The sequence below is a fragment of the Leptonychotes weddellii genome, chromosome 15 (assembly GCF_054177405.1).
Source record: "Leptonychotes weddellii isolate Sample4059 chromosome 15, ASM5417740v2, whole genome shotgun sequence".
In the NCBI taxonomy this organism is placed as follows: Eukaryota; Metazoa; Chordata; class Mammalia; order Carnivora; family Phocidae; genus Leptonychotes; species Leptonychotes weddellii.
Genome location: NC_138383.1, coordinates 19180278 through 19202569, shown reverse-complemented (window position 1 = coordinate 19202569; position 22292 = coordinate 19180278). Strand labels below are relative to the sequence as shown.

The window sequence follows — 22292 nt, the reverse complement described above, 5'->3', positions numbered from 1 at the left end:
GTGTCTTATCTCTTGATTTCGGTTCAGGTCATGATCTCAGGGTGGTGAGATCCAGCCCCGTGTCGGGCTCTGCATTTGGTGTGGAGCCTGCTTAAGATTCTTTCTCTCCCTATCTCTTTGCCCCTCCCCACCATCTCTCAAAAAAAAAAAGGTACGGGGAAAAAAGGTGTTTGATACATAAACTGGAAAGATCATACTAATTTACCTTCCTCTGGATAATACAAAAGAGTACCTGTTCCCCTCAATCCTTACGAGCACCATACGAAGTTACGTATTCTGCGCATTTTTTTGAGCATCGTCCGTGTGCCAGGCACTGTACAATAGTGAGCCGTAGACCCTGCCTTCATGAAGCTAGCAGTCTCCTGTTAACATTTTAACTTTTACCAGTTTCATTGGTAAATAATGATACTGTGTTTTAGCCTGCATTTTTAATTTTTTTTCCATATTTGCTGGCTCCAGGATTTCTTTTACACAGTGTTTATATCCTTTGCTTATTATCCTATTGATTTATAAGTCATCTTTATGTTAATGTTGCATAGAGTTAGGACACTACCGTTGTGTGTCACAGATGACTTTTTCCTTCCAGTCTATCATTGACTTACTATATTCCTAAGTAAATAATTTATAATAAACAAGTCTTCCAGTCTTTCCTTGTATTTTAGTTGTCATGTCCTTCCCCTTACCTATTTTTTTCATATAGTACTCTGGGTGTTTTTTACATTTACATTTTATAACTCAACTAGAATTTGAGAGTAAGCTATAAGGTAGGGATTTAACTTGATTGTTTTTTCTCCAAACTTAGCCAGTTATTATTAGTAGCTTATATTTAATAGTCTGTGTTTTCTGCACTGCTGAAATACACTTTTATTATTTCTTTTTTTCTTTTTAAGAATTTTTATTTATTTATTTAAAAGAGAGAGGGAGAGAACTAGTGAGAGCATGGGCAGAGGGGAGGGTTGGAGGGAGAGGGAGAAGCAGACTCCCCGCTGAGCAGGGAGCCTGACATGGGGCTCTGTCCCAGGACCCCGGGATCATGACCTGAGCCGAAGGCAGATACTTAACTGACTGAGCCACCCAGGCACCCCCACTTTTATTATTTCTTATGTAGACGTAGGTTTGTTTATGGACTTTTCTGTTTTCCATTTATCTGGCTGTCTGTCCCTGTGCTCCTGGTCCTAGCTTTTGGTGGTACTAGTCCCATTTTCTTAGTTTTTTTCCTATACTTAATCTTCCAGATGGATTTTAGAATCATTTTTTAATGGTTTCCAAAAAATTCCACTGTGTGGTTAATTTAAAAAGCTCTACATTTAAAAATTGTGTAAGGAACATGGTATGATGTGTTGCATTTTAGGTATATGTGGGATATTCATTTGAAGATGTCCTGTGGACATTGGCACATATGGGTGTGAAGCTCAGGGCCAGGAGTGGCGATGAGATACAAAGATTTGAGATACTTGGGCTTTTCAGCAATATTCAAACCCTGTGACCAGGTGAGCTTGCTCGGGGGGATTTAGATGGAGGCTGAGGATAGGACTCTGAAATGGCATTTAAGAGGTAGGTGGAGGGTGAAGAACTCAAAAAGAAATAGGATGTTGGAAGAGACCATAGGGTAAGTGGGAAAGGCATGGGTTTTGACATAATCAGACCAGCTCTGCATTTACTAACTATGTGACATTAACTTTTCTAAACCTTCATTTCTTCATCTTTGGAATGGGAATAATACGGCTATTTTATTTTATGTTACTTTATTTTTAAAAGATTTTATTGACTCGTTTATTTGAGAGAGAGTTTGTGCACATGAGCAGGGGGAGGAGCAGAGGGAGAGGGACAAGCAGACTCCGCACTGAGTGTGGAGCATGCCACGGGGCTTGATCTCATGACCCCAAGATCATGACCTGAGCTGGAACCAAGACTCGGACATCTAAGCGACTGAGCCACCCAGGTGCCCCAATATGGTCTATTTTATAACATTGTTTAGAATATAAAGTAATAATGGGGCGCCTGGGTGGCTCAGTCGTTAAGCGTCTGCCTTCGGCTCAGGTCATGATCCTGGGGTCCTGGGATCGAGCCCTGCATCAGGCTCCCTGCTCGGTGGGAAGCCTGCTTCTCCCTCTCCCACTCCCCCTGCTTGTGTTCCAGCTCTCGCTATCTCTCTCTTTTTCTGTCAAATAAATAAATAATCTTTAAAAAAAAAAAAAGGAATATAAAGTAATAGGGAAGCAATAAGGTCTGTTAGTTGAGATACAGTAGGCATTTTGGAATCAACTGGGTTGGGATCCTTGCTTTACTATTTATTGGGTGCATAGCCTCAGGACACATTTCAGCTATTCGCACTTTCCAAATGGGTTATGATAATAATACTTATTTCATAAAAATATTTCAAGATTTAAATGAGATAATGGAAGTAACATGCTTAGCCTGAGGCATAGTCGGGACTCAGTCAGTGTTTGCATTCATACATGTAAAGCTTCTAACACACAAGCCCAGCACACAGGTACTCAGTATTACTTAAGGCCTCTTTTTTTTTTTTTTTTTTTTAAAGAGAGAGAGATTGGGGGGGTGGGGGTTGGGAGGAGGGAGAGAGAAAAATCCCAAGCAGGCTCTATGCCTGGGCTTGATCTCATGACCTCAAGATCATGACCTGAGCTGAAATCAAAAGTTGGACACTTAACTGACTGAGCCACCCAGGTGCCCCAGATAAGGCCTCCTTTTGGGAGCTTCTGAATAGGACCTGCACCCTTCACAGAAGGCACAACAGAAGAAGGACTAAGAAGAATGAGAACGCACATTGGTACGGATATTTGGTGCAGGATCTGATTAGGTTAGAGAGGCATTAATGAAATCCAGCTTGGCTTAAGGTATTTATCCCAAGCTCCTGGTAAAGGGAACTATTTAGGATGAATAATTATATTTTTCCCTCTTCCTCTAGGCACACACAGAGCAGCCCAAGCTGAGTAGAGATGAGCAGCGGAATCGAGGTGCCCTCTTACAGGACATCTGCAAAGGGACCAAGCTGAAGAAGGTGACCAACATTAGTGATCGGAGTGCTCCCATCCTTGAGAGTGAGTCTAATAATCTTCATTTCCTAGTGAGCCACCAGGATCCCAGGATTGACTTGGAGACTTGGCTGTCATTTTTATTGTTGGGAACATTTTGTCCTTTAGGAGAGTTTTCTTTGAATGTTCTTTGGCTGTCTTCACATCTTTTTATTTGAATACCTTAGAAGTTTCTTTTTGACCTCTGGGAAGTATTCTCTGGGGAAAGACTCCCATCTCCTACGGTAACTAGTGCTCTCGTTAGGGCACATCCTTGGCTGTTCTCTGAGGAGACCATCGTGTCACTAAAAACCGCTAAGCTGAAGCTAGTGAAGATTTTATAATTGCCACAAGTGTCCATTCTGATAGGCCTCTGGAGAGTTTGCTCACACCTGGATCCCTAAGTCCCTGGCCCCCTTACCATATGGGACTTGGAGAGGAGAGCCCAGAGAACTGCTGAAAGTGTCTTGATCCTGGTTTTCTCTTCGCCTTTCCTAAACGAGGGAAGTTTGGCTCCTTGTTCCTTATGTTCTTTCTCTTTCATCACAGTGAAGAGTTTCATCTCTACCTGAAGGTGTGGAGCTGAGAGGCCTAGCCTTTTTTTTTTTTTTTTTTAAATGCAAAAGCAGGGTCGCTTTGTTTGCAAATTAAAGCCTAAATAGAGGAGGGGTTTCTACTCAGGATTGACTTGCTCACCAGCTCCCAGCATGTGAAGTGAAAACCCTAATGGTATGCTTTCCAGAACCAAAAGGAAGCAGTGGTGCTTATGGCTCTGGAGCAGCTGCCCTGCAGCCCAAGGGAGGTCTCTTCCAAGGGGGAGTGCCGAAGCTCCGACCTGTGGGAGCCAAGGACGTTTCAGGTATCTGATCAGTACTTTCTTAGGGTATTTCCCAAGTGCGTTAATTTCTGACTAGTCCCAAGTGGGTCATCTAGGGTTCAGGTGTGTGGTAGAGGTGGGAGGAAGGAGAAGTGGGAGCAGGGGAGGAGTTACAGAGCAGAATAAAGCCAAAGCTGAGGGATTAAGTAAAAATGTGTTCAACTTGTATCAGCAGTATTTGTCAGTGAGCCCTGAGCCTGAAACCAGATTAAAATCCAGAACTATACAGGTATTTAACCTGCTACCGTGCAGGTTACACTAAGGAGGCTGGGTGAAGCAGAGATACTGACTAACACGTATCTAGCTGTGTTGATCACATGCTACCTGGTGTATTTGTAGAGAACCTAGCTGGTAAGCCAGCCCTACAAGTCCCCAGTTCTCGAGCTGCTGCCCCAAGGCCACCGGTGTCTACAGCCAGTGGGCGCCCTCAAGATGATACAGACGGCAGCCGAGCCTCACTCCCAGAACTGCCCCGGATGCAGAGACCCTCGTTACCGGACCTCTCTCGGCCTAATACCACCAGCAGTACAGGCATGAAGCACAGCTCCTCTGCCCCTCCTCCGCCACCCCCGGGGCGGCGTGCCAACGCACCCCCGACGCCTCTGCCCATGCACAGCAGCAAAGCCCCTGCCTACAACAGAGAGAAACCCTTGCCGCCCACACCTGGACAGAGGCTGCACCCTGGTCGGGAGGGACCTCCTGCTCCACCCCCAGTGAAACCACCCCCTTCCCCTGGGAATATCAGAACGGGACCAAGTGGCCAGTCTCTGGCTCCTCCTCCTCCGCCTTACCGCCAGCCTCCTGGGGTCCCCAATGGACCCTCCAGTCCTACTAATGAGTCAGCCCCTGAGCTGCCACAGAGACACAATTCTTTGCATAGGAAGACATCGGGGCCTGTCAGAGGCCTAGCGCCTCCTCCACCCACCTCAGCCTCCCCGTCGCTACAGAGTAATAGACCACCTCCCCCAGCCCGGGACCCTCCCAGTCGGGGAGCAGGTAAGTGCCTGGAAGCACCTTTTCTTCCTATCAGACGGAGAATTGTGTTTCTCTTCTCACCCTTTTCTCCAAAGCTCTCCTTCAGCGATTGAAGAGAAAAAAGAATTCACTTACTCATTCAACAGGTTTACTGAGTGCTTTTTTGTGTGTAAGACTGCTTTTAGCGAAACAGCAATTAATAGAAAAGACAGAAGATTCCTGTTCTCTGTGGACAGTCAAGCAAATAAACTAGTAAAAAAAAAAAAATTTAAAAAATACATACATACATATATATAAAGACACAGTATGTAGATGCTTTAGAGAAATACAAAGCAGAGAAGGGGAATAAGATATACTGAGGTGGAGGGTGATGGTGATATTTTTTATTGCAGAGGTGGGTGAGAGTAGGGTTAGGGAAGGCCTTACTGATAGAGTAACGATCTGGCAAAGACCTGAAGAGAGTGATGGAGTAAGCTAAGCAGTTATCTGGGAGAACAGCTATTGCAGGCATTGGGAACAGCAAATACAAAGGCCCTGAGACTGGGGACAGCGGGGAGGCCATTGTGGCAGGACTGGAATGAGTGAGCGGGGAAGAGTGGCGGGACATGGAGGTCAGGAAGCTAGATTTCCACAGGAGAATGCTGTAGGACTTTGTCAAGACTGGGATTTACTCGGTGAAATGCTGAGCCACTGGAGGCCGTTGGAACAGAGGAGAAACATTGCTTTAGCTTTTATTTTTTATTTTTTAAAGATTATTTGATAGCAAGAAAGGGAACATAAGCAAGGGGGAGTGGGAGAGGGAGAAGCAGGCCTCCCGCTGAGCAGGGAGTCAGATGCGGGGCTCGATCCCAGGACCCTGAGATCATGAGGGATAATGACCTGAGCCGAAGGCAGACGCCCAATGACTGAGTCACCCAGGCGCCCCTGCTTTAGCTTTTAAAAGGATGACAAACTCGGGGTGCCTGGGTGGCTCAGTCGGTTAAGCTTCTGCCTTCGGCTCAGGTCAGGATCCCAGGGTCCTGGGATCGAGCCCCGCATCGGGCTCCCTGCTTCTCCCTCTCCTGCTGCTGCTCCCCCAGCTTGTACTCTCTCTGTCAAATAAATAAATAAATAAATAAAATAAAAATAAAAGGATGACAAACTCCTGTGTTGAAAATAGACTGCAGGGGACAGAGGTGGCAAGGGAGACCACTTAGGAGGCTGTTGCAGTAAACCAGGCAGGTAGGTAGGACTGCAGCAGGTTTTGGGGGAAGAAGACAGGTGTTCACTTTCAAACAAGTCAAGTTTGACATGCCTGTTAGCCAAACACCAGTTCATTATTTTCTCTTGGATGTCTGTCAGACTCTGAAGTTGAGGTGAAAGATCTGGGCTAGAGAAATTTGAATGGTACTGAAAACCACATGCTGGGTGAGCTCACCTAGGGAGTCAGTCTAGATAGAGAAGAGGTTGAGGCCTTTATAGTAGAGGTCAGAGATGGAGAGTAGCAAGCAGAGGAAGCTAAGCTAAGAAAGAGCCCCTAGTGAGGAAGAAAACGAGGATGCTGGAAAGATGCCAAGATGGAGTGATTAGCTGTGTCCAGGACTAAAAACTGAGAATGGCATTGGTCTTAGCAACATGGAGTTCTTTGGGGGGACCCCCAAACAACATAATATCCTTTTGGTAGTTTCAGTGGAGTGGTGGAGGATGAGGGTGAAAGTCTAAGATGTGTTTGGGAACTTGGGGATAGGGAGAGAGGAATTGGAGATAGCAATGTATAAATCTCAGCTTGCTTAAAGGGGAGCAGGGGTGGGGGCGCAGATAAATGGGATGGTTGCTGGAGGAGAATGTGGGATTGAGGGTTGGGACCCCTCCTCTCCAGGATGAGAGATATTTCAGCATCTGTTTGTATACTGATGAAATGATACAGTAGAAAGGGGGGGAAATTGCCTGAGTAATGTTCCCTAAAAGGCTAAAAGGAATGGAATCTGATCCATAGGTAATGGGTTGACCTTAGATAAGAACACGGTTCTTCCATGGTAACAGGAGGGAAGGCAGAGTGCATAGTCATAGATGTAAGTGGGTAGGTAGGTGTAGTGGTAGGAGCATGTGCAAAGTTTCTTCTGTTTGTTTTTTTTTGTTTTTTTGTTTTTTAGATTTTATTTATTTATTTGACAGAGCGAGCGATAGCGAGAGCAGGAACACAAGCGGGGGAATGGGAGAGGGAGAAGCAGGCCTCCCGCCGAGCAGGGAGCCCAACGCGGGACTCAATCCCAGGACCCTGGGATCATGACCTGAGCCGAAGGCAGACGCCCAACGACTGAGCCACCCAGGCGCCCTGTTTTTTTTTTTTTTTAAGATTTTATTCATCTGAGAGAGAGAGAAAGAACAAGTAGGGGGAAGGGCAGAGGGAGAAGCAGGCTCCCTGCTGAGCAGGGAGCCCGGACATGGGGCTCCATCCCAGGACTCTGGGATCATCACCTGAACCAAAGGCAGATGCTTAACCGACTGAGCCAACCAGGTGCCCCTTCTGGTTTGTTTCTTATTGGTGAAATAGAAAACAAGGACATCTGCTGTGAATGAGGGGAGGGAAGGAGAGAGAGGGGCATGAAGTGGTCCTCTGGGAACGTGGGAGAGTGAAGGGGGTGGGGAAGTGTGCTGGGATAACCAGCAGCATGAAAGGCTAACTCAGGATTAGGAGCCATACCCTCAAAGTGAGGTTAGCACAGTGTGTGTTCAGCTATGTGTTTGCAGTGCTGAGTAGTGGCAGCCTGGTGTTTAACCAAGGTTAGCTTTTTTAGGCATGTGGGGCATTAAGGGAGAGTGGGGCAGGGAAGCTAAGGGTGTAGGTCAGGGAGTGATTTTAACAGTGGACCATGAGCCTAAACTGGGTGTAGAGGGGATTAAGGAGCTCTAGAAAAAGAAGAAGAGGTTGTGTAGTCCTTTTACAAAATAGCATGACTGAAAGTAGAGAGTTAGGGAGACCATGAAGCTCTCTGGGACCTTCTTAGACTCAGGAATTTTGGCTCTGGTGTCCTCTTTTATCATTGGACTTTGAGCCACATCCTCCAAAAATGGCTTTTGAGCTTTTAAACAGTCCTTGCAGGTTTGGATCATTGATTAAGAAATTAAGTCATCAGGAAGCACGTATTGAAAGCCCTTTAACCTGTGCTGCTGCTTGGTGAGGTACGTAGAGATTTGTATTCTGGGAGCTGGCAGTCCAGCATACGGCAGTCGTACGGTAACCTGGTACATTCCTGACCCCGTGTCTCCCTGGCTTTAGCCATAAGAATCCTAGTCCTAAGGTGGCCTTTGATTCTACAAAGTTTAGGTTAAAAATGATTTTTTAACTTAGGGATTTTTTTTTTTTTAATATTTATTTATTTGACAGAGAGAGAGAGAACTCAAGCAGGGGGAGCAGCAGGCATAGGGAGAGGGAAAAGCAGGCTCCCTGCTGAGCAGAGCCCGATGTGGGGCTTGATCCCAGGACCCCGGGATCATGACCTGAGCCGAAGGCAGACGCGCTTAACCAACTGAGCCACCCAGGCGCCCCAGGGATTTTTTTTTTTAAGATTTTATTTATTCATTTGTCAGAGAGAGTGAGAGCGGCAGGCAGAGGGAGAAGCAGGCTCCCTGCTGAGGAAGGAGCCCAATGCCAGACTTGATCCCAGGACCCCAGGATCATGACCTGAACTGAAGGCAGATGCTTAACCAACTGAGCCACCCAGGCGTCCCAGGGATTTTTTTTTTTTAAAGACTCTAAAGCGAAGCAGAGCCCATATCTTTCTAATCCTATCCAGGAATAGAAGAGGGGAAAAATATAATTTCTGTGGGTTTAACTGAGTAGTTTTATTTTTTTAATTTAATTAATTTATTTTTTTAAACTAAACTGTAGGCCTAATGTGGGTCTTGAACTCAAGACCCCGAGATCAGGAGTCACATGCTCTACCGACTTAAGCATCCTGAATTGAGTAGTTTTAAATGTCTGCAGACTTCTTGCCTCCCACTTCGCTGTTCTTTCTTTGTGGTTTCTTCAGAAAAATGTGAAGTTATGAGCTTTGTTCTTTTGTCCCTTAGCCATCACCAACTTTGAGACCTGATGGAGGCCTTGGCCAGCTTTCCATCTCTGTAACCAGAGCAGCAGTTCTTAGAGTGATAACACAGAGAGAAAATTGAGATATTTTAGTCAGAGATCTTGTGAGTATTGGCTCTCTCTGTTGTGTGACATTGGGCAGATAGCTCTGATTCTGAGTTTTTTTTTTTCTAAGATTTTATTTATTTTTTGAAAAAGAGACAGCGAGAGAGGGAACACAAGCAGGGGGAGTGGGAGAGGGAGAAGCAGGCTTCCTGCGGAGCAGGGAGCCCAATGTGGGGCTTGATCCCAGGACCCTGGGATCATGACCTGAGCCGAAGGCAGACGCTTAACGACTGAGCCACCCAGGTGCCCCTGATTCTGAGTTTGTTTCCTCACGTGTTCATAGTACACCTTCAGGGGTGGTTGTAAATAAAAGTATGTATGAAAGTTCTTTGTAAACTGTAGTATGCTGATAACTGTTAATGGTTTTATGCAAGGGTTTCCAGGTAGTTCATGGATTTATCTCTGTTATTAAATCATATGACAATATTATGTGATAATATACTTTTGTTTCTATATGAATTATTTACATTTGAAAAAGTATGGAGTCTTTTGTCTTCCCAGGGTGCTCAGGGACCAATTTTATTGGTCCATAGGGTTTCTGAATTTTTTCTTTGCAGAGTAAAACACTTTTTAAGGGAATTTTTAAATTTTGTTCATTTGTTTATTTTTTGCTTTCCTCAAAATTGGGTTTCTCTAGGTTTACAAAAGGTGATCTCCCACCCCAAAGTTTCTTCTACAAACTGCTTCTTTCTTACAGTCCTTGGGTTCCAGCTCTGTCACTTGAAAGGGTCCTAAAATTGTATGTGACAAAGAGCTCAGAAACTTGCTGGAGATGGCAGAACCTGGTTGGGATGACCGTCCCTGAGGGAGGGCAGATTACTCTTAGTCCTGCTCTATTTGGCCAGTCTGGAGTGGCTCTAATCACTGCCACCTGCCCAATGTCTAGCTGGTGTCCTTTTGAGCCTAGCTAACCCTGCCTTACACTCCCTGACCTCCCCTAGAGTAGATACAGACTCTTAGGGCCCTGAGAAATCTGGGTTTTAGGGAAATATTTTGAAGGTGACCTGAAAGAGCTTTGGTTTGGGCAGATTTGGGATGAAATCAAGGTTCAGAGATCTGCTAGGTGGTGGTAAGGAGGCTTCTCTTTAGTTATTGCTTCTAATAGCCCCTGTCCATACTTAAACCTTGAAAAGAGTGAAGGAGACATTCAGAGTGCATCTTAGGGGAAGTGAAAACTAACATTTACTGGGCCTGCAGTGCTGGACCCCTTGTCTACATAAATCATCCCATTACTGCATCTTTCTTAACTGCGGTCACTCTACAGAAATTCCAACAGTAGTTCAGGAGGAATAAGAAGATAATACTCTTGGGCGCCTGGCTGGCTCAGTCGGTAGGAGCATGTGACTCTTGATCTCAGGGTCATGCATTCAAGCCCCACGATGGGTGTAGAGCGTACTTATAAAAAAAAAGATGATGATGATGATACACCCTTTATCACTAAACCAGTGTTGTCTGTTAAGCTGAGTAGTCTCTCCATGTATTATTTAGGAAACAACTATTTATTGGACATGGCGTTGGTACCAGAAGATAAACTTCTGTCTCAGTGGGTTATACATTTTGGGGGGAGTTAATATAGTACTTAGGGTAGTTAAGTAAAGCAGTGTGGGCATAGTGGAAAGAGCAGATGTGTGCTGAGTCTATTAAATTTGTGACCTCAGACAAACAGCCTGAGTCCCAGTTTCCTCATTGTGAAATGGGGATAATACCACATACTTTGCAGGAGTGGCGGAAGAATTTTTAAAGTGCAATGCCTATAAAGTACCTGGGACAGTGCCTGGAATATAACAGAAACCAAATAAATGGTAGCTGCTCTTTTCGTTAGTTAATGAAAAGAGTAGAACAACATAATACAAACACCTTACTTAGAACCTATTCCAGTGATGTTGCCATGTCTTCATATGTGTTTTTGATGTTACCTTCTACTTGGTGACACATTTTTATCTTTTTTTTTTTTTTTAAGATTTCATTTTATTTGAGAGAGTGAGCTAGAGAGAGAGCGCACAAGCAGGGGCAGAGGGAGAGGGAGCAGCAGACTCCCCACTGAGCAGGGAGCCTGACGCAGGGCTCGATCCCAGGACTCTGGGATCATAACCTGAACCGAAGGCAGACACTTAACCAACTGAGCCACCCAGGCACCCCACATTTTTGTCTTTTCAGAGTGAATTTGATTTTTGAAAAGAGACGTAGGTATGAATATTTTTATTGATGGTTGTGCAACCTCAGAAATGAGATATGAGGGACATCTGGGTGGCTCAGTCAATTGACCATCTGATTCTTGGTTTCGCTCAGGTCATGATCCTGGAGTCGTGAGATTAAGCCCCGCGTTGGGCTCCGCGCTCAGCACAGAGTTTGCTTGTCCCTCTCCCTCTGCTCCTCCCCCAAGCTTGCACACATGCGCGCATGCACTCTTTGTAAGATAGATAGATAGATAAAATCTTTTAAAAAAAGAAAAATGAGATATGAACATCATATAATATTTACGGATCTGCCTGGTTAGAAACTGGGTTTGGAGACAATTCCCAAAGAGGCATTCCCAGTTTTTCTGAGCAAGGAGCCTATCATTGGAGATATGCAACTCTGCAGATGAACCTACTATATATATTTTGAGAATCACTCATTTTAGTCTGTACTACTAAATGCTAGAGTAAGTGACACAGCCTATAAATGCTATGGGAGAACAAAGAAGGAGGGGATTAGAATAGAGTGCATTGCTTTGGGAAAGCCTGTAGAAGATGGGGCTTGAGTTGAATCTTAAAGGAGAGGTAGGGTTTGGTAGTAAGGGAAGACGGATCTCATTTATGTGTCTTTTGGGGGAGTCACATGAGCAAAGCATATGTGGTTTGGTTTAGTCAGCACATGTTGATTGCATACCTACTGTGTGCTGTACATTTGGCTGAGCTTGGGAACTCAGATGAATGGACACTACCCTGACTTAGTGTGCTGGGGAAGAGGCACATAAAATGAAAAATTACAATACAAGATGTAGTAGAGAGATACAGAGGCGACAGTGGGAGTCTCAGCCTAGGAATCAAGCAAGGAAGAGGACAAGGTGAAATCAGGCTGCCTGGCATGGTAAGTTACTGTGTAAGAAAGGAGACGCCTGGGTGGCTCAGTCGTTAGGTGTCTGCCTTCGGCTCCGGTTGTGGTCCTGGGATCGAGCCCCGCGTCGGGCTCCCTGCTCCGTGGGAAGCCTGCTTCTCCCTCTCCCACTCCCCCTGTTTGTGTTCCCTCTCTCCCTGTGTCTCTGTCAAATAAATAAATAGAATCTTTAAAAAAAAAAAAAAAGAGGATGATGGGGTGAGACCCAGTTGGGGTTGAAGCTAAGGATTTGGAACTTCATGATAGAGGAAATGCAAAGCCCTTGGAAAAGTTTGAGCAAGTATTTTGGAGGAGATTAGTGAGTTGGTATGTAGAATGGATTGGTAAGAGATGAGAAGCAAGGAGAACATTTGGGAAGCTTTTTGCAGTAGAACAGGCTAAATATGAGAAAGCTTTGAATTAGGATTGTGGAGGAAGGCATGGAAAGGCGGGGAAAAGACCATCAAAAGTAGGCAGTTCTTGACTGACTTGTCACAGGAAATGAAAAGGGTCACACATTTATTCCGGACTTTGAGATCTGGAAGAATGTTCCCGCTGTTAAATAGGGGTGAGAGGAGGTTGAATCTGATACCCGACATGCTGCCTGGAGGCTCCCAGAGCCCTGCTCTTTGGGAAAGGCACCAAGGCACTCTTAGACCACGTCTCTCAAATTCCCCCACCCCTCACTGTCTCTGTGTCCCAACCTAACTGCTTTGGATTTTGCTTGCAGCTCCTCCACCCCCGCCACCCATGATCCGAAATGGTGCCAGGGATGCTCCCCCTCCCCCCCCACCGTACCGAATGCATGGGTCAGAACCCCTGAGCCGAGGAAAGCCCCCACCTCCGCCCTCAAGGACGCCAGCTGGACCACCCCCTCCTCCTCCACCACCCCTGAGGAATGGCCACAGAGATTCTATTACCACTGTCCGATCTTTCTTGGGTAAGTAACTAGGTGTTTTAGTCTCATAGTTCCTGTGGTGACTTCACTAATTCCAGTGGCCACTCTAGAGTGGGAATGGTCATTGGGTATCCTTTGTTCACAACAGTTCTTCTCCTGACTTTCCCTCAGATTTCTGGGCCCCCTCTATTGACATCCCTTGTCTTATATGAATTCTAGGTATGATTGCTTTAGAAGAGATTGAAGTAAAATCAGGAGGTGTTGTGCTAATAACTCCAAAGCTATACTCTCTTGCCCCCCAAGGATCATTTGTGGTTAGCTTTTAGGTCAGAGACTTTATCTTTTTCAGGATTATTCAGACAGGAATGATGTATCTTCCTAGGAAAGAGAGGGCCTTTTCTGGACCTTTAAAAAACAACAACAAAAACAACCCATGGTACACGACATTAATAATACAGAGCCATTACCTGGCTGTGTTACTTTGAAGAAGTTACTTCACTTCTCTGGGACTCACTTCCCTCATCTGTGAAATGAGGAGGTTGATGAGATCAGAAGTGTATCAGATTTAACTTTTTCAAGGTTATAAATGAGTCTTAGGCCCCACCTAAGAGATTCTGATTTGTTGGGTCTAGGATGGAGCCCCAAGCAAAGGTTGTCTGTAGGGTTTCCTCAGACCCTCTGTTGAGGACCCTGGAAAGATCTCTACAGTCTCCTTCAGCCCTAACATTCTAGGTTCTTGAATGGTTGCCTCTTCTCTGCACCCAGTCTAGGCTGTTCCTAATTGGGGGACCAGGGTTTTTGGAATGTGTTTGAGCCACACCGATCGAAAATCTGAGCCTTCTAGAGGGGCCCACAGAAAGTGGGAGCGGAGACCGTGAGATGGCTGCCCCAACTCTATTGTATAGAGTTAAATGAGGGTAATCTGGGCCAGAGGGGAATTATCTAGTTAGATCTCTCACTAGCTGGTGACAGAAATTCCCATTTTAGGTTAATGTCTATCAGTCTGTGGATTCAGTTCAGTTGGTTTCCCATGGTGACAGTCTCTAAGATGACTGTTAACTGAAACAGAACTGTATTTCCTTCTCCTCCATGCAAACAGCTGGGCTCCTTTCCTCTGAAGTGCCTGATTTTTGGTGGAAAGATTTGAAGAACCAATTCAAAGACTCATTCCTTAATGTAAAGAGCCTCTGAGCGTATCCTCTGTGTGTGCAAGGTGCATAGAGAAATGCTGTTGCTGGCCTCAGGAACCTTGGTTTAGTGGGCCAGGGAGGCCCTAGTGGTCCATCAGAATTCGAGGGAGATTAACAAGGGGGTGGGGGGCTCAGAAGTGATACAGAATGTGTGGGAGCACAAGGAAGGGTGATATGACTTAATATTCTGTTCCTTTCCCAGATGATTTTGAGTCAAAGTATTCTTTCCATCCAGTAGAAGACTTTCCTGCTCCAGAAGAATATAAACACTTTCAGAGAATATATCCCAGCAAAACGAATCGAGGTGAGAAGAGTAGTCAATGAAAGTATTTCCATAATTCCATAGAAAGTAGAATTGGTGTGTTTTTCTTAGATTAAAATTTGCTTCTCCTCATCTGCATTTTCTAATAAAACAAGGAAACAACAAAACCAGTCCCTAAAATTTGAAGGTTAGCTTAAAGAGCCTGTCATTTCAGGAATGTTTGGGTTACTCAGGGTTTGGTGGTTGACCTTATGTATGTGGTTTTTATTTTTATATTTTTCAGCTGCCCGTGGAGCCCCACCTCTGCCACCCATTCTCAGGTGAAGCCCGGCTTGGTCCTGTTCCTCAGGAAAAGGATGGACCCTCTCCTCTGCTCAGATGGTCCCTTCCATTCCCCTGAAACCTGCATGAGAGCTCCTGATGTGTTTCTCCAGTGCAACCCATCTCTAGACACCAAGCGTCCTCCCCACTCACCTCCATCTATGCATCTCGTCTCTAGACTTGGTGATTGGACTCTTTATATTGACAGTAGGGTCTCAAACCCTGAATCCATGCCTCCTCTCGCAAGCCCTGCTAGCCAGATGAGGAAAAAGTTTCCATGTCTCCTGCTTTCCTCTTGGGGAAAGGTGCCTTGTTGTGATGAATGAATTCATTGTTGGGGCAGGGTGGAGAATTGTACTCCTACTTTCTCCTACCCACTGTGGGGGAAGCGTGGTGGGTATATTATGTTTCCTCATTTGGGAGGCTGGCATGGCCAGGACTTCTTGGGGGTGGGCATTTTTAGTGAAACAGGAAAGGAATTTGCAGAGAAGTGATCTGTTTTAAAAGGTCAAGTTTGAAGAAAGGGCAAAGAAATGGGTCTGCTTTCTTTTTAGGGGTATTTTGGTTTTGCTCTCACCCCACCCCATGCCACCACCCCAGGGAGAAGTTGGATATTATAAATACTAAATACTAATCAGTTGAACTAAACATCTAATAAAAAGAGAGGGTGAAATAAACTGGGGATCCTTTTAGAGCTAGTCAGTTTCTCTGCAGCAAAGGGGCCAGGAGCCATTTGTGTCCTCTGGGATTCCCTGCCCATTTGCCTGTTTCCTCAGGGTGCTGAGGCTGAGGGCTGTTATTCCTCTCTGCACTGCCCATCCCCTCAAAAGAAAAGTCACTTTGATTCATTACGGATTCACAAACTCCAAAACCCTGCAGTGGGAGATGGAAAGATCGGGCATTGGCCTTGACACCTCTGAAGTCTTTTCTGACTGGCCCTGACGGCCTGCTCAGAGACTTTAGCCCCTGATGGGTGGCCAGGATGACAAGGGAAGGGTGAAGCACCTCGTGGAAGGGGTCAACTCTGTGGGCTTTGAAGGATTTTAAGGCCTGCTTGTTCCAAAGTTCACAGCCCATCTGACTGAGCAGGTACTTCCTGTTCCTTTCTCCACTACTCTTGCCTTCGCAAGACTGCAGGGGTTAACACAGCAGAATAGAGGAGGGTGAAGAAGGTTATGGGGACAGTCAAAGATTCCTCTGTGCCAGGAAGCACAAAGACTTTGGTGAGGTGTGCCTCAGTTCAGTTGATCTTCCTTGGCAGCCAGCAAGCAATATGTTTCTTCGTCTTCCAGGTCCTAGTTCAAGGGCACAGAGGAAAGAGAGGGTCCTAGTCTAGGTAGGAACTGAGCTTGGATGGTGGGACGGGACTTCACCATTCTCCAACAGCAGGATGGAGCTCCTGGGCTCTACACGTGGGATGGTTTAGTTTGCTACAACTCTTGCCAAGTGCAGAGACTGCTCAAAGTTCGGAGTGAGAGCAGGGAAGGAGCCAAGGCTATTCTTGAAATGGATGGGGAAAGTCAAAAATTTTCACCAGGTACATCACAGGCTTAAATCACCTTCAGGACCTCTCCAATCTCTTGGATCACAGACTAAGGATCTGTGCATGGTGCCCAGAGAAACCCAAGTCTTCCCGTGCCAGATGGGAGAGCTCTCGGCTTGGGTTCTTTGTACAGGGTCTGCTATCCTCTGCCATCCCCTGGACTTTATCGACTCTTGGAACAAACCATGTTGAGGTCTGTCACCATACCTTTTCTAATCATTCTCTTTATCATTTTTATTTTCAAATCTCTTAGGAGTTATCTCTCAGCAGTATCCCCAGCATTCTGAAACCCTTAGTGCTGAGACAGGGCACGCACGAGTGGAGGGAAAAAGAGAATACAAGAGTTAATTAACCCTGCAGCAGAGTTCCAGGGGAGATGCTGACCAGTTACTGAACTTGGACTGTGAAGTCTTCCCATTTGTTTTTGAAATGGGAGTTGATGCCTTTTGTATAATGTTATTAAAGTGTATCCTTTTTTTTTTCCTTTACGCAAACATAAAGCATCAAAATAAGAATCACAAGTAAAAGCCAAACCCTAGCTTTTCATTGGGGCTGATATCTTCCTCTTCTGTGACCTGCTGCCCCTCATATTCCCCAGCATTTGGACTGTGTCACATGGGTATTGATTGTATTCTCATTTTTTTGGCCTCATGAAAAAAGGCCTGGGCCTGGATCTAATCAGACGGATTTTCTTCTTGAGAGCATGTTGATGGCACAGTACCTATTTAAATGTCTTTGCCTTATACATTATTTGGTCCCTCTGTTAATAACAGATTTATTATCATGTATATTTACTATCAAAGAATGGGAATGTGATCCTCATAGTTATTGATCTATTTTGTATGTTGTAAAAAGCTTGTAATATAGATTTAAGGTGGGCCGGCTGCAAGAGCACTAAAACTTCTCACCTTTTAAACTGCTCTTTTTATCTGCTTGTGGGAATGTCGTCTCTTCAGTGGAAGATTGGGTGGTCTCATGTTGAGACTCTTGCCCAGTCCCATTAATCCCCTTATTCCCTCCCTCCCAGAAGGAAGAGACATTGCCCAACTAAGCATCAGGAAGCTGTGTTATAAGCCCTTGTGTGGGTTTGGTTTTATGATGTTTTTCTCTAGTGGGGAAAACTTAATTGATTCTTTCCACCCTTTCTGGGAAGCAGAGCAGTGGCTTCCAGATTTTTAAATGAGCTAGATGCCCCTCTTTCCCCCCTCTTCTTTGGTCACCAAACTTGGATCAGATCACTTTGATATTCCAGGTGTGGTTTTTCTGTTGTGAGGATTTCCTCCAGCTGCAGAGCCCCATCATCCTCACAGTCGGGCTCCCAGAGGAGGGCGCCTAGGGCTACCCAACCTGATGGATGTGAGGCTGCTTGTCTCCAGAAATGCATCCCAGCCCTCCCAACTGGCCAAGGCAAGGAGACTAGCCACTGGTCATTGCACTGGGGGCATCCCCTCACCTCATAGCTTCCCAACTTGAAATCCAGATTTACCTCCAGGGAGAGGTGAGAAAAAATTGTAAATAGACTTGCTACAGAGCAACTCAGGGTTGGGGTGTGTTTTAATTCTCCTGATCACTTGAAATAATCTGTAGGCTGAGTGCTTATGGGAGTGGGGGAAAAATGTGACTCCAGGGTCCTTTCCTTCTGCAAAGCTCTGGGGGTGGAGTATAGGGCATCTGAGGCCCTTTGATGGCACTACACTGAGCTGTCTGTCCTTCTGGAAACCCAACCTAAAATCAACTGTAAATCCGATTCTTCACATTCCAGTTGTAGCCTTTCTTTCCCTACTGAATCTCAGTCCCTGGCAATGTGGTCAAGGTGGCTTTCTGTAAGCCACCCTGACTTAGGGAATGGAAGGCATTACAACTCTGCCTTCAAGACTCCTCTCTTAAAAGCGAAATGAAACAAAACTACAGCCACCTTCAAAACACATACAAAAAGAAGGATAACTTTTAACTGAAGGAAGGATTTGGTTCCATTCAACTCCACGGTCATTGTGCCTTTACTTGTGTTAGATTTCTGTGCTTTCTTCCTCTCTCTGAAGCAATTAAAATCTTCCTTGATAACTGTTTCCTTCTTTCTACTCTTGTTTCTAACAACCTAGTGGGTTTCCTCTCTAATTGTCTTAAATCTCATTCCACTGGTGGCAGAGGGGCCAAGCCTTCTTTTCTCATGTCTAACCTTTGTCCTTTCCCACGGACCAGCATGGAAGTCCTAGTCAACACTGAATAAAAGACTAGAGTGACGTGTGCAGAGTGTGTGTGTGTGTGCGCGAGTGTGTGTGTGTGGTGTGTGTGTGTGTGTGTCCATCTTTGCATGTGGATCAGTTTTCTTTTAAAAATAATTTATTGTATGATTTATTTTGGAGTTATATCCCAATTGCAGTGCTCCCTCCCAATAAGCAGTGATTCCTCTCCCTCCCACCCCCCCCACCCCTCTACAATGTATAATCTGGTCTCAGGTTGGATTCTTTGGTACATTTCTTTCTTCTGGATGCTGTGCAGTTTAATTAAACCTTGCTTAAAAACAAAAACCAAAACCTGAAAACTGTGTACTCTTGTCTGGAACACCGCCTGCAGTGGTGGCATAGGGAGGGGAGAACATCTGTTGCTTCTGGTGAGTGTAGTGGTTTGACTCTAGAACCTCTAAGAAGGTAGCTACACTGACTTGGGCAGAAGCATCTGCAGCTTCCCAGGGGTCTTCCCTCCTCCCTTCCTGCTGTGTTTTGAGTATCATAGTTCTCATTAACCATGCTCACCTGGGTGACTCTGGTAGTTTTGGTCATCATTTATGTTTGCCACCTAACTTCCCGAGGCCCATGATTTCAGGGGACCCAGGAGACGCTCTGGCCTTGTGTCCTCTCCTCACATCTCTTAGGATTCTTTCTACCTGTGTTGCATGGCAGATTGTCCCACTGAGGTATGGGAGAAAAGGTGGGGGCAGAGCAGACAGACTGTGTTTATTTTTATTGTGGGTGTTGGCTTTTTTTCTTCCCTGCTTTTTAAGTTGCAATCTTGGCTGGCTTTCTTGAACTTTGACTTGGGGTGTAAAAACTGAGCCAGACATTCTCTGCTTACTGTGGTCAGCTGACATAATCATCGCTAAGACTTAATGAGCTCACCTTGCACTTTCATCACTAGGAGAGGTCTTGAAATTATTTCCCATACTGATTCATAATGGGTGTGTGTATGAATCACTTTCACGTAATTTAGATATAAAAACCTATGAGAGGGAGGGGGAAAAAGGCCTCCTTTCATTTTCATCCATACTTGCCAGATTGGCTGAATCCCTGATTATTGTTATTAATCTGATTAATAAACTACCTATTTATTGATTTAATTGTTCCTCCTGTGACTTTACATAGCCCTCAAATGGAGCTTGCCTGAATGACCCTCAACTTCGTAAACCTGTAAGGTTTCTCTGTCCTGTTGGGGTGGTATTGCTAGTTTGTGTGTGAGTGTATGTGTGTGCGCGTGCGTGCGCACACACACACAACAAGGCTATTGGAACAGGTCCTTCCAGGGTGATTTGATTCCTTCCCTCATGATACTGTGTATCAGCAGGTGATAAGGACACTACTCTCATTATTACTGAGACACAGCTGCTTATTGTGAGTGTTCCTGTTTTAAGTATTTCCTGGCCCAGCACAGCCACAAACTGTGACTCTGAAGCTGCAAGGATGCTGCCTGTCTGACTTCCTATTACTCTGCAGACAGAGGTAAGAGAACCAAAATGTCAACCTCAGGATCCTAACCACCTGAGAGGATAACTGCGGAGAAACGCTTCGCATCTGACATCACTGGAGCCCAGTCTAGATCGCTTTTACACGTAATTATTTTATTTTTAAAGATTTTATTTATTTATTTGAGAGAGAGAATGAGATAGAGAGCATGAGAGGGGGGAGGGTCAGAGAGAGAGGCAGACTCCCTGCTGAGCAGGGAGCCCGACGTGGGACTCCAGGATCATGACCTGAGCCGAAGGCAGTCGCTTAACCAACTGAGCCACCCAGGCGCCCACTTTTACACGTAATTGAATTCATTTTCCACTCCTAGGTTTAGGGGTATGAGATTTAAAGGACTATGTGCTATCCAGCCACAAAGTGTTCATGAAAAATGTGGAAATTCATTTGGCAGGGATGTCCTCTCCATTCCTGCAGCAAGCATTTATTGCATACTTTACTCTGTGCCAGGCACCTGCAATATGAAGATGAATAGGACTGACTGGTCTTTGCCTCCAAGGAGCTCAGAGTCTAGTAGAACACTTCAAGGCAGCTACCAAGAGAAACATATGTAGGTTATTAAAAGGCTTTATGGCAGTTAGCCCGGGAAGGTGGATACACGGTGTGTGGCCTTCCAGACAGAGGAGAGAGCAAAGACAGAGGCCCAGAAGCAAGGCACCAGTCTGGTGGCATGTGCAGTGTGTTCCTGTAGTATCAGAAAGGGAGAGCATCATGTAGGTAACCTGATAGAGACCTTTCAGTCCGGACGTTCTGTGATTCTCTGCCTGCTTCCACAGAGGTCATTTAATCTTGTAGGCTTACCCTGGACCAGTGCTTTTCTTCCTTCTTTCTTCATAGGCTCCAGGATGAATACTAAGTACTCATTGCTTCCTGGGCTCCCTCTAGCCACACTGTAACCGAGGGAGGTTTTCACCACTATCCCTTAAAGTTGGCTGGACACACGTTACCACTTCAAGTTATGAAGGATGTTTTTTAGGTGCCCAGATTATCAAAATACATGAACAGTGAAGATTGCTTCCTGGGTTCTGTTGCTCTATTAAGAGATCAGAAATGCCATCTGGTCGAAAAGCCTCCATTTTGTGGGAACACTTTTCCCATTCACAGCAGCTAATCTCTATTGTAGTTTTCAGCTCCTAGAGAGCCTTCCCAAAATGTGCTCCCTCACTGTCTCTTTCTATTTATTTTTAAAACTTTTTTTTTTTTAAAGATTTTATTTATTTATTTGAGAGAGAGAGAATGAGAGACAGAAAGGTCAGAGGGAGAAGCAGACTCCCTGCCGAGCAGGGAGCCCGATGCGGGACTCGATCCCAGGACTCCAGGATCATGACCTGAGCCGAAGGCAGTCGCTTAACCAACTGAGCCACCCAGGCGCCCTATTTTTAAAACTTTAAGTGATCTCTATACCCACATGAGGCTTGAACTCACAACCCTGAAATCGAGTCACATGCTCTTCTGACTGAGTCAGCTGGGAGCCCCCATTTCTTCCTATTTAGAAGTGTACTGAAGGCTTCCTATTTAGGACCTGCGTCTAATACTTCCTCCTATGTTTAAGTGGTCAAGTGTTTGAGCTCCTGTCAGACTTCTGAGTTCAAATGCTAGTTCTTCCACTTACTGGTTGTGTGACCTTGGGCAAATTTACTCAACACCCCTATTTCAGTTTCCTCATTTGCAAAATGAAAATAATACCAACTTCATGCAGTGCTTGTGAGAATTAATAAGGTGGTGTAGGTAAAATACTTGAGCTCAGTGCCTGGCATACACTTGAACACTCAGTATTTGCTCTTATCTCCTGTATGAACTAACCACAATTAACTGGCAATTGTAATAGTGTTATTTTCCTATTTCTCAGCTTCATTGTTCTATTTCATTTGAAACTGAAGGATGAAAGATAAATGCTTGCCATCACCTAGAATTGGGTTTTGGCCTTCAAGGAACCTGAGGCTTAGCTAGGTTATTAACTTTGGAGGCTGGCCTGTAAATTACTGCTCTAATTTATATTTTTCATTAAAAGCTCAGCTTGCCTCTTCTTCTATAGCAGTCTTCCCTGGCCCTGAAACCCTAGTGTTTAGCTATAAAACAAGGTTTTAAAATTAAGAGGCCATAATTCTCTCAACTCTCCACAATGTGTGGATTAATGGAATTAATGATAAGAAGGTGCACAGAATATTATTTTTAACAAAAGCAGAGACCTGACCCTATTACCTT

General features: G+C 45.1%; 1 protein-coding gene across 3 annotated transcripts in view; it reads left to right on the top strand.

Moving 5' to 3' along the window:
* The window catches only part of WIPF2 (WAS/WASL interacting protein family member 2), a 50005-nt gene extending 30318 nt beyond the window's left edge, over nucleotides 1–19687 (top strand). For all 3 annotated transcript variants that reach the window (XM_081805030.1, XM_081805031.1, XM_081805032.1), the window contains 6 exons: nucleotides 2930–3062; nucleotides 3778–3894; nucleotides 4252–4908; nucleotides 12870–13079; nucleotides 14430–14531; nucleotides 14773–19687. In XM_081805030.1, the coding sequence (XP_081661156.1) occupies nucleotides 2930–3062; nucleotides 3778–3894; nucleotides 4252–4908; nucleotides 12870–13079; nucleotides 14430–14531; nucleotides 14773–14813 (1260 nt within the window). In that variant the 3' untranslated portion in view covers nucleotides 14814–19687. The remainder of the gene's footprint in view (nucleotides 1–2929; nucleotides 3063–3777; nucleotides 3895–4251; nucleotides 4909–12869; nucleotides 13080–14429; nucleotides 14532–14772) is intronic.
* The last annotated feature ends 2605 nt before the right edge of the window (nucleotides 19688–22292 follow it).